This window comes from Misgurnus anguillicaudatus, chromosome 6 (assembly GCF_027580225.2).
Source record: "Misgurnus anguillicaudatus chromosome 6, ASM2758022v2, whole genome shotgun sequence".
Taxonomy (NCBI): Eukaryota; Metazoa; Chordata; class Actinopteri; order Cypriniformes; family Cobitidae; genus Misgurnus; species Misgurnus anguillicaudatus.
This window is the reverse complement of record NC_073342.2, coordinates 20,475,507-20,488,204: the sequence shown is the minus strand read 5'-3', so window position 1 is coordinate 20,488,204 and position 12,698 is coordinate 20,475,507. Positions and strand designations below refer to the sequence as shown.

General features: G+C 39.4%; 1 protein-coding gene across 1 annotated transcript; it reads right to left on the bottom strand.

Moving 5' to 3' along the window:
• Positions 1-16: 16 nt before the first annotated feature.
• tmem178ba (transmembrane protein 178Ba) lies at positions 17-2,404 on the bottom strand. Its single transcript, XM_055193076.2, has 4 exons — positions 1,753-2,404; positions 1,095-1,208; positions 820-957; positions 17-637 (listed from the first exon to the last, which is right to left on the bottom strand). The coding sequence occupies exons 1-4, from the start codon at positions 2,132-2,134 to the stop codon at positions 381-383; spliced, it is 891 nt and encodes a 296-aa protein (XP_055049051.2). The 5' UTR covers positions 2,135-2,404; the 3' UTR covers positions 17-380.
• Between the last annotated feature and the right edge of the window lie 10,294 nt (positions 2,405-12,698).

The following is a 12,698-nucleotide window of genomic DNA, read 5'->3' as shown; positions in this document are numbered from 1 at the left end:
TTTTTCACACATTGCGTAGGATCATCTCTTAACACATTTTATTGTCCAGTGAAGAAATCATAGACATCGAAAACAACAACAGCACATCGTGAAATTGATGGTGAATTTACAGGAGATATTTGATAAGTCATTTTTACTCAAACACGCTCGAGGCGATAAAGAAGCTACAGAACACGGGGACAAACACCAAGTACCGCTTCACCAAGGACATACTAGAGTGATGTCAACTATACAAATGTGCTTTTATTACAGAGAACATCAATAGAGTCCCAAAAGCAAAGAAAGGCCCAACGGCCTTGGCTTAACATCTTCCAATGAGTCCTTCATCACCGGCAATTCAAAGTATATAAACAGCATGTGTCACTTGTTTGTTCGTGTCTTCAGCACACTCTTCCGTTCTCCATACGTGACTTGGGACAGGAGGTACGAGATGGTGGGGGAGGCTGAATCGACGGTGCCAGGGTGCAGAAGAACCCGGCTATGAGGGTCAGCCCCAGTCCTCCCCAGGCACTGAACATAGACCAGCCGTAACCGTGACTTATATCATCCGGCAGGCCGAACAGGTAACGCGGGTAGCGAGACAGTTCAAAGTTGATGCCAGCAACACATGTGCAAAGAGAAATGATGCAGAAGGTACCTGTGGAGAAGAACATGGACATTCGGAGATAAAGAAACATGCATGATTGGATATGGCGTACACTCTTAGAAAAATGGTTACTTGAGCAGTATCCTTAAAACGGTCCTAATGTATACACCAATATAAACCTTTGAGGTACTAATCTTATCTCAAATATAGGCCATATAAGTAAATGTACATACCTCCCATTAGGAAAAGAAGGCCAGCAACATAATGCATGAGGCCTTGTTCCCAGCAACAGCCCAAAACGCCAATGATCCAGCCAAAGAGAATGATGGAAAGAGCCATACCCATGAATCCAGCAGTCATCCGACGCAAATCTAGGGAAAGGACGGATTCACCAAATGACTGTATTGCACTTCTTTACCAGATAAAGACCCGGGATAAAATTTGTTATGAGTGGGCAATACCATATCTATCATCTATAATCACCCCAAAGCAGACCGAAACCACTTACGCAAGGCATGCCAATCATCTTGCTGGATAGTTTTGGTAATATTGTAGGAAAGATCCTTTCGTGCCGGTGCAGCGGCGTAATAGTACTTTATAAATGTACAACGCTCGATAACTCCTGGAAGACAAGAATGGAAAAATTCACGAACTGTCAGATGAGTAAACCAAACAGATGCACTGGAGTGGATAGTGTTCATCTGATCCAAATCACTACATTCATTGAGTGAAACCGAGATATTTATAGATGCAGTCATATTCGCTTGGTGTTTATAATACTGAGGGAGGAAATCAAAGCTCCCCAGCTGAATAAAACCATTACAGGGACTGTAATAGGTGTAATGGGAATAGTATTGGAAACTATAATGGTCTGTGGGTCTCTACTGGTAATGTGCTGGGTTGATATCTAGTGCATGGGAGCCAATAGAAAACCATTAAATCCTACTGGAATGAGGCCCAAAACACATTAAATAAGAAATGTGTTGGTAATGGTTTCGATATTAAACAGCTGATGATGGTTCATTATGGTATTAGCAATGGAAACCACTACTAAAATATGCATTTTTTAATGAGAAAATCTGTATAAATGAATAAATTATCATAAGATTGATTTTAAACACATCTACAGGCCTCGTCATATACATTTTATATAAAACGTGCTTTACCTTTCTGGATGAGCACTTCGACGTCTGGGTCAAATCCCAATCTGTAGCATTTGCTCCACAGACCCATACTGGTTGAATTGTAGCCTCTGCTGCACTCATCCGCCGTGCTCATGGCGAACATCTGCCGCCGGGATCTGGACAGCAGCAGTCGGTCTTCCCATCGCTCCAGAGTCGCCCTGCTGGCTCGCAGAGGAAGGCTGTGGTTCGGGATGTAAATGAATCCCGGATCGCTCCTGCGGTTTGAGAAAGCACGGCAACGCTCCTTGTATCTCCTCGCGTCCGTCTCGTACCAGTGATCCGATGAAATGGCGAGAGTAAGAAAACACAAGGCGACGAGAGACAAACACAGACCCGTGTACAGAAGCCACTTCCCCGCCGCCATCGCTCACTGAAGGCCGCCGATCAGCACCTCATGCTGGACAGCTCCCGTTTCAATCCCGCTTGTGCATCTTTATTCCCGCGTTAAAAGGTCGAAATGTGGCGCTTGCTGTAAACATACCCGTTAAATGTAACGTAATACATCGACCATTACAAAGAAAACACCGATCTATGTGTTATTTTGTCTAGCCCACACGAAGACTGTGGGATCTGGGTTGCGCGCTTCCTTTAGCTTGCTGCTGCATGCAAGGACACATGACAATCCAACACACATGATAAAACAATGTAGTACATTCTAATATTTACTCAAATAAACTGTAGTAAAATTCCTACATAAGTATTTTTAAACCTTAACAATAGTAAATATTAATATAATAATAAACAATAATACTCCAGTGTATTGTATTTTACAAAATTAATATCGTAAATACTAAAATATGCTATTGTTTTTTTTTTTTTTTTTTGATGGAGCACAGGAAAATTACATTATTTTAAAATAGGAATGAAAAGGTAAAAATACATTTGTTCAAATACAAATACATTTTACGCTTACCACACTTTAGAGTTAAAACCACACTTTTTTTTAAAAAATAATTATATATTTAATAAAAAGAATATAGTCCTATTTTTTATAGGCTATATATTATTATTAGACGGCTCTCTGAAATACTTCATTCTGATTGGTCAATCACGACATTTCGAGATCTGTTATTCCCCATAACAACCGCTAAAACTGTTGATAACACAGCTCATCCGGGTATTGCGAATCATCTTGACCGGTACTACTTAAGTGTTTGTATCACTCCGCTATCGCGGTCTCTTTTCTTATGAAGGTTTGAGCTAATAAAATATTTTTTATTTCAGAATCAATACATAATCAAGCAAAAAGTGGCACAAACAATATATGCTTTGTGTGATAAACTAGGTTTCTTTTCCAGACAGGGCTTAAACCTAATCCCAGACTGAAGTGCTTTAAAGGTGCAGTGTGTAGATTTCAGCACCATCTAGCAGTGAGATTGTGAATTGCAACCAACCGCTTAATCCACCGTTCACCAAAAAGCATAGAGAGGCTACTGTAGCCGCCACAGGACAAACAAAATACAGTAGTGACAAAACGTGCTCTGTAGAGCAGTTTGTCCATTTAGGGCTGCTGTAGAAACATGGCGGCACAAAATGGCGACTTCCATGTAAGGGGACCCGCGGTGTATGTAGATAAAAACGTCTCATTCTAAGGTAATAAACACATAACAGTTTATTATGTAAGGTCTTTCTACACCACTGATAATATAGTTATGTATATAATAGTCATTAGATCCGTCTAAAAGTTACACACTGCACCTTTAAAGGGACACCAGGCAACGTTTTCGTGTTAATTAATCATGTTCGTAAGTCGGTATATGGTTAAATGACTCATTACAGGGCGAATTAAGATTCTCTCGCCTGCCCCTACTGCCTGTAGGAAGAATATCCCACTTGCAAGTTTGGTGTATCCTACCTGCGCCCTTCAGTCTTGCAAAGTCTCATATATCGCGGGAAGCAGGATCCGTTTACGGCAAGCATCCCCAGCACAGAGGAAGGCTAATGAAAACCTGCTAGCGATTGTTGCAAACGTGTGTATAATTGCAGAGCCGGGGAAGAAGCAGTTTTGAAGCCAGTTCCTCTGCTTAGCTTAGTGTTTGAAACATAGACTGTAAAAAAATATGGACGTAGTGACATCACCCATTGGTTTGTGAAGATCGTTTTTGAAGCTTAAAGCAACACCAGAGTTTTTTTTACCTTAAAATAACGTTCCAAAAAAGAACAGGGTGAACGGCACTTTCACATTCGCTTTGCAGCCCTCTATCGGCCAAAACCGCACTAAAGAAGTTTACACCGTCGGGTAGCGGTCCTGTAGTTAGAGTGAAAACTACAAAAACTTGCTTTACGGCAGACCTACAATCCAGCTATGCTGCAGTATTTACGACAGTGGTAATGGACAATTACGCTTCTAACCTGTAGGGGGAGCAAAGAGCAAAAACTCTTCAGTGTTGCTTTAAAGTAGTTGCCTGCCGTCGCCATCTTGGCCGTGCTTCACCGCGAATCACTCACGGAAAATCGAAAATGGGTAAAGAGGCGAGAGATGGGTGAAGCTGAGGTGGCTGGTTGCTGAAAAGTTGGGCATTTTTAACATGGTGGTCTATGGGAATTGACTCCCTTTTGGAGCCAGCCTCAAGCGGTCAGTCGATGAATTGTAGTTTAAGTCACTTCCGTATTGGCTTCATCAGAGAGATCGGAAGGTTGCCCCTCGGTTTGAAAGCATTAACTACCAGACACTAGGGGGAGCTTCGTAGAGAAAAAAAACACTGACTTGAGTGGTGTCCCTTTAACTAAAACAGCTTGCACTCAGATCTCTTATATACATCATACATTGTTTTGTCTCAAAATGCACAGCAGTATTATTTATTTTTTGCAAGATATATTTGCATTGCATATTAATCTCCTTATATAACTAAGACATAGACCTGAATTAAACCCTGTCTGGGAAAAGTGGTCCAGTGAATAAATCTGTAATAGGGATCATGGGACGATTACCGGTTTCACGATTAACCACGATAAAATGTCCTGACGGTTAGTATTGTCGTTTTAAATTTAATTATCATTACAACTGTGATGGATTACTGTGATTTTGAAAAGTCGTGGTAAATCCTGTCCAGCCAGAATCAGTTTGACGCAGGGCGCACACGCAACATAGTTTTTTGCACAAGGCGGCATTTAATGTATTGTATTAATTCACGGTAAACTTATTAGACGGATTAATTCATTTTTTTACCACAAAAATAATTTCAGGGACATGAAATATTAAATTGTGATTTTCAAAAATAAAACTTGTTCAAATGTTTTCAGTGTGTGTATCAGAAATGTTCTAAAAGAGCTATCTTATTTTAACAAAACCATGATAATATTGGTAATCGTGATAACTTTGGTCACTATAATCATGATATGAAAATTTTATGCCGTCCCATCCCTAATCTGTAATAGGTGGCCAAACTTAAAGGGATAGTTTACCCAGATGAATGAGACAGAAGATATTTTGAGAAATGTTTGTAACCAAATAGATCGTAAGCCCCATTAACTTTCATAGTTGGAATATACAATACTATGGAAGTGAATGGGGCTCATGAATGGTTTGGTTACAAACATTTCTCAAAAATATCTTCATTTGTGTTTAACAGAACAATAAAAATTATACAGGTTTGTAACAACACAAGAATGAGTAAATTCTTTTTTTTTATTTTTGGGTGAACTAGCCCTTTAAAAATGTGTGGTGTTCAACATACATTTAAGAAACAGATGATTGTGATTTCTAAAATTATTTTTACAATTCCATTTTGCAATTCCCTTTACTCACTAAAGACATCAACTTGACATTATTGCTGACCACCGTCTGTTTAAAGCCTATCCTGTTTGTTTAATTGCAATGATGAAGATACCGGAAAAGAAAATTAATCGCAAAATGGCAAGCTTAATTTGATACTTATTCAGAGCAGGGGCGTCGGACTGGGGGTAAAACCAGTACTGATTACCAGGGCCCCAAAGGAAGAGAAGCCCCTTGAAAACTCTGAAATATATAATGGGGTGGGGCATGGGGGCCCATCAGGACTGCCTATGCATAGGGCCCGAAATCTTGTGCAACGCCCCTGATTGAGAGGCAAAAATCTTGCAGTTTTCTTTTATCTAAATATGCAACATGGATAATTCTGCCATAACACTGTCAGGCAGAGCTGTCTTAACTGAAAACAGTCTGCACTGAGATCTTAAAGGGGCCATGGCATGAAAAACTGACTTTTTTCATGTTTAAGTGCTATAATTGGGTTCCCAGTGCTTCCATCAACCTAGAAATTGTGAAAGATTAGTTTTGGTAAACCATTTTCTGCAAGCATGTGAAAAATTAGGTCATTGAAATTTGGCTCCCCTTGTGATGGCAGAATGTGATGCCCCTTAATCTGCACTATCCAACCACTGCCGAGAGAAATGGGTAATTCACAGCACAATTGAGTTTCAATTGCAACAAACCACCATCATTGTGATCAGGGTTTGAATTTCATAAATGACATACACAAAACGCCACATTTTTGCTCAGGCCTACAAAGTGTCAATTTTAACATGTTATAATAAATTATATGGTATCTTGAGCTAAAACTTCACGTGTGTACTCTAGGGACACCAAAGATTTATTTTAAATCTTAAAAAAGTCGTGACATGGCCCCTTTAACATATCAGCATCATTGATTTGTCTCAATATGGACATCACTGATGCTTTTTGTAAGGCATGTTTGTTAAAACTACTTAAACGTCCTGATATAACTAAGGCCTAATCCTGGATAAATCAAACCCCGTCCAGGAACCCAGCCATGTGTTTTAAACAGGTAGGCTTTTTCCCCCCTAATATTAAAGTTTTGGCTAAATGAGTTTCAAATTTTTCGGGTCTTTTATCCTTGAACGTTGTCTCCCATCATCAGCTTACAGGTCTGCTGGCATCTTTACACCTGGGTCTCAGCTGATCACACAAGACTTGAAAGACAATTATACTAGCATGCAATTGTCCTATAGCCTACTAACAAAAAAAAAGTATTATAGTTGCTGACCCATGTGCTCATATTCAAGCTCCGTTTAGGGCACAGTTGTTTTTAATGTGATTGTGTTTAACACTTTTGTAGGTCTCCCACTAAGTACGGCCCAAATTTCTTTTAACTTACCTTAATTGACATCTAGTTCACTTTTAGAGACCAGTCACATACTTGATCCATGTACATACACGCGTTAATAGGGAAAGGATGCAAGAAACATTTAAGACCACTGAAAAGACGAGACAAACTGGCTTTGTAAAATGTCAAAGAAAATAACGTAGCGGATTAACCACATTTGACCAAGGACAGAAACAACAACTTCAGTTTTCCCCAAACTTTTTATTAACTTCAAGTGATTTTACACAGTAAACGCAACTTGGACAACTTCGTGAGAGCATGCATCCATTATAACCCAAACAAAAAGACCAAATGAACACTTAAGCAGGTAACCAATACAAAAATCTCACCATCAGCAGCACATCTGTAAACGTGCTGAATATAAAACGCAATTTGATCAGACGTGGTTCTCGTTCAGGGTGAATGTCTGAGCACGGGCTTGTTTGCAAGACCAGTGGATAGATCTGCAAAAGTAAGCCACGCTCAATTTAATCTGCTCAGTGTATTACAATCCACGGATCTGAAGCACATGCAACAGAGAAAAACTCTTCGTGGCAGCCGAGCCGTCCACGCACGAGACGATCAAACCCGCGGGACCGAGCATCAGAGTACTCTATAGCTTTTTTTAAACGCATCGGACCTACGGGGAGCTTCCGGTCATATACTGAAAGCTTAAGACAAAACAGTATACTACCGTACAGGAAGCCGTGGAGCGTTAGGGTTAGGCGAAGTACTCTGAATTTCCCTTTCGCGGTCTGCGTTTATATACTGTTGATGACGTCACACTCATGGGACCGCCCAGCGTTTGCTGATTGGTTAGTTTGCGCGCCAAATTATCGATTTAGGAGGTCAGTCACATTTAATAAGCATTGAATGCATCTAATTAAACAATAATTTACGATCAATTTTAATTATAAGTGGATGTTGTGGTTAAATTACTTGTATTAAGATTGAATTGTTTTGGACATTAGAAAAAATGTTTAAGGAAAACGAAATAATAAACAACAGGAAATAAATGTATTCCAAGTTTTACTAACATTTGGCACAGATTATTGAATCAATAAAATAAAAAATAAAAATTATGTATTAGTTATTAACTCAAGTAATATGTCAGGGGCAAAAAAGTAGTTTGTCCAAAGATTTTTTTTTAAATTATTTATTTGTATTGTTAGTAAATAATCTCAAAATCGTCTGTTTTGAAGTGTTTTATTCCTGTTATTTTTACAAAAAACGGTGCTGTTACTTTGGCAGGGATTTCTTATTTCCACAAGATGGCAGCATCCAAAAGTCATCCAAAAAGCAAGACACCGTGTATATTAGTGTGTTGGTAGATAAACAACCCCCATGAGGCCTGAGATGATTTAAAACGACGTCAAGTGTGAATAAATAAGCTTTAATAGTCTAAAACAACTAAAACAATATTTTTATTTTTTAACAAATTAAAAAATGTGTGTAATGGAGAGTGGTGAATTGTTGTATTGTTGGGTTCACGTATATTGATGTGTACTTAAATGTATTTCCAGGAAATATACTTATATAAATGCACTACAAGTTCATGCATTCATTATAAGCGTCTGTCAAAAGTATAAATATGCAATGGTAATGCATTCACACATCTTTTCAGGTGTAACATATTAATCATTGTCCAGAAACATAAGACAATGGCATTACAAATACATATGCACCAGAGAGGCAGAGCAGCTCAATCATTATCTTATTTTGCCATGATGTGATTTTAACATATCGTTTACTCTTAGAGCCCCGGAGCTTTTATTCAGGTGCTGAGGTGGCATTAATTGGTGGGAAGGTGAGCTGGCTATAATGCAGGCAGACAGCATATTCTGGGCCAGTGACAGTGAGTCAGCATCACAATAGGGGGGGAGGCAGAGATAGAGAAACACAGAGAGAGAGAGAGAACAGTAGAGTACAGTACATCACTTACCAAAGCTGCAACAACCAACCCCCTACAAAAGAAACATGCCTATACCACAATTCATTTTTATGGAGCAAGCAATAGGTGATTTTTTTTGCATACAGTGTACAGTATTGTTGCAACTACTGCAACTGTTACACCTGGACATATTGCAGCATGCTGCAGTGAGTCTCCTTGATGGTGCTGGTCTGACATTGAACAGGCTAGAGATCTTTGCTAACCTATTAAAAACGTGCCATGAATTGTAATATACATTACAGATGATGTTTTTTGTATTTACCTTTAGGACGTTTACAAAGTAAAAAATTTGAAAAGATTTTAAAAAAATGCATACAAAAGTTAACTTTTTTATGGTCTTAATTAAAACATATTTAATGAAGCTGTGTACAATAAGACCTTATTTGCAAAATCAACCTAATTTTTATCCAAATTTTGGGGGAAAATGGGATAAGAAATTGTTAGTCCCAATATCTTTTAAGGATTTTTATATATTTTTATGCAAAAGAAAAAAATAGATTAAGTTGATTTTGCAACATATTTACTAGAGGGTTATGTTGTAATGTAATACTCCGCATCAGTGGAGTACAGATATCAAATAAGTGAGACATTGTTTGCAGAAGGCTGCAGGAGTTTACATACACCTCCTCTCTCTCTCTCTCTCTCTCTCTCTCTCTCTCTCTCTCTCTCTCTCCATCTCTCTCTCTCTCTCTCTCTCTCTCTCTCTCTCTCTCTATCTATCTCTCTCTCTCTCTCTCTCTCTCTCTCTCTCTCTCTCTCTCTCTCTCTCTCTCATGCAGGAGCTGCAAACTGCTGAAATCTCTGCTTCATAGAGAACTGCAGAAGCCTGCTGGGAGCTGCTGAGCCTTACTGACCTAACTGTCCTTGACTGCTTTTGAGAGAATGATGGTGAGTGGGAGAAAGCGAGAGAGAGAGAGAGAGAGAGAGAGAGCCCAGTTGCAGTATCAAACTCTTCGCTCTTCATGCTGTGCCTTGCTTGTCTTCTTCAAATTTTTGCAGCAAAGGAAAAGCATATATAAAACTTAGTAACATATGAAGACAGTGTGTTATGCAATAACTGAGGAAACATTTTTGTCATTTTCTGATAAAATATCAACATTTCTCAAAAGAAGAATGATCCTTTCTTATACATGAAGTGCTTTGACAGCATTTATAAACTGTAGACTGTCATTCAGCTGAAAGGTAAAGTTGATGATGTGATGCTTATCAACTCAATGACTTTCATACTGCCATCAATGTCAGAAACTGAGCATGCAGATCATGTGATCTAAAGGGGAGGGGTTTCACCGAACCTGAGAGTGAGGGAAATAACCTGAATGACAGACAAAAGTCATATTGATATTAATAATTGTCAGCAGCAGCTCTTTGACCTTTCTCTACAGTTTTAATTCTGGAGTTCATAATCTTATAGAAAACATATTAGTTATTTTTAAAGTGACACTTTGCAGTTTTTTTTAACCTTCATAATATATTTTCAAGCCCCTTGTGATGGTACATCGACTGCAAATAGGTTAAATGACATTGTGTACCATAGCCTGACGGGGTCTGTATCGCTTTTACTCGTACTTTTAAACTTGGAGTTTCGGGTAGTAACCCGAGCACAAAACAAAAAACTACAAAAATCTGCTTTACGGCATACGTCACTTTCTCCACTTCCTCAAATTCGGACGTTAGAGCGCAACTATTTATTTTCCTGATGTTTTTGTCATGGCCGAAGCAGCAACTAAGAAAAAGAAACCCAAGGTTTTGTCGGAGGAGACCAGAAAGAAAAAACGAGAGAGTGACAGAATAAAAAGAAGGACGAGGATCAATTATATTGGGCCAGCGTTCGCTCGCTGGCGTGAACTAAAGAAGGAGGAGGCGTTTCTGACCGATGCTGACTTGGCCCCCATGCTTTTGGACTGGTAAGTAACGTTATAGTGCCTACATATATAAGTCCTGTCTGGCACTCGAACACTATTTTTTAAACGTGAATTTTACTGGAGGCTACTTGGAGTTTAGAGAGAGACTTAAATCACGTGACATTGTGGCTCCGTGGTGGCGTCATGGACCTAGGACACGGGCGATCCGGGTTTGATTCCCCTTTAAGGGGCCAGTCACACCAAAAGCGTTTATAGCAGTTGCAGGCGCCTTTTTTGAATGATATTCTATGGGCAGGGCGCGTTTGCGCGCTGTTTATGCACGCCGAGCGCATTGCGGTTTTTTGCCGCCTGCTGCGCACGCGTTTTTGAAGGAGCGCTGAGAGCGGAGAAGCGCCCGACGTCATTCGCGTCTTTCCATTGTCCAATGGAATGAGGGGAGAGGCGGGCCTTACGTTGTGGTGAGGGAAGTTTACAGTTGCTTTGAAGAACTCGCTCACTCTCTCCTGCGTGTTTGTGCACCTCTCACCCTCAAACAAGGTCAGAGCAAGCGTTTCTTTTTAAAGTTTCTGCTAATATGACAGTTAACAGCAAAAGAGCGCTCACGCTTCAATATTTGATTGACAAGACAGCTGACTCGGTGGTTGCTTAGCAATAAGATAAGCCGCGTCGCACTGCTCTTTTTTTAAAAAAAGGCAGTGCGTCGCGCCTTGCGTTTGCAAGCATTTAAAGCGCTTTTGGTGTGACTGACCCCTAAGGCAATATTTTTTAATATAAACTTTAACCAAGCGACCACTATTACAACTGGCTTGTAAACGTGAGCTACCCGATCTTTTGGCGTTTGAAATAAAATATAACCCATGAAATTATATTCATATGACATGCTGGAAGGAACACTTTGTGACCTAAAGAGTTGTCTTATTTTCCTTTGCGACAATGCTGCAGAGCTTGTGGCCTCTAGGGGTGCTAGACGTGAAAAATACATGTCTAGCACCCCTAGTGGCCAAAAAGTTCCATGGTGTGCCTTTAAATGCACTGCGTTATATCCTAAAATGTAATGCTACGTCTCTTAAAGGGACACTACACTTTTATTGAAAATATACTTATTTTCCAGCACCCCTAGAGTTAAACAGTTGATTTTTACAGTTTTGGAATCCATTCAGCCAATCTCCGGTTCTGGCGCTACCACTTTTAGCATAGCTTAGCACAATCCATTGAATCTGATTAGACCATTAGCATTGTGCTAAAAATAATAATGATGTAGTTACATCATGTACTAAGACCGACGGAAAATTAAAAGTTGCAATTTTCTAGGCAGATATGGCTAGGACTATACTCTCATTCTGGCGTAATAATCAAGGACTTTCCTGCTGTAACATGGCTGCAGGAGGCGCAATGATATTACGCACTGTCCAAAAATAGTCCCCTGCCATTGAAAGTTACTAAGGAGACTATTTTCAGCGCCTGCGTAATGTTATTGCACCTCCTGCAGCAATGTATTTTTTTTGTGCGATGCCAATGGTCCAATCAGGTTCAATGGACCATACTAATCCACGCCAAAAGTGGCAGCGCCAGAACCGAAGACCAGATGAATGGATTCCAAAAAGATAAAAATCAAATGTTTATGAGCATATTTTCAAAAAAAGTGGAGTGTCCCTTTAAATATTTGTATGTTATAAAAAATAATAATACTAAATGAAAAAGCCAAAGAACTTGTTTGACTACACTGTCAGAAAAAATGGTTAAAATACGTACCCTAGCTGTCACTCGGGCAGCTTTAAAAAGGTCCTAATTCGTACAGATATCTATACATTTGGTAACAATATGTACCTCTGAGGTATAATACAAACTGTTTAGGTCCAAAGCTGTACGTTTTGAAAGGGTACCGCCCCGGTGATATCTGGGAAACATATTTTGACCAAGTTTTCTGACAGTGTAGTCACTTAACATCACCTTATGTATCATCAGTCTTACTGTAACAATGAATAACACTGAGGTTTCGTGAACCGATATAACACATTACCTATAAAAAGA

Coding starts and splice junctions, on each gene's coding strand:
- tmem178ba (XM_055193076.2), bottom strand. CDS start 2,134: ATGGCGGCGGGGAAGTGGCTTCTGTACACGGGTCTGTGTTTGTCTCTC. Junction 1,209..1,752: donor CGAAGTGCTCATCCAGAAAG/GTAAAGCACGTT, acceptor CTTGTCTTCCAG/GAGTTATCGAGCGTTGTACA. Junction 958..1,094: donor AGATGATTGGCATGCCTTGC/GTAAGTGGTTTC, acceptor TCCTTTCCCTAG/ATTTGCGTCGGATGACTGCT.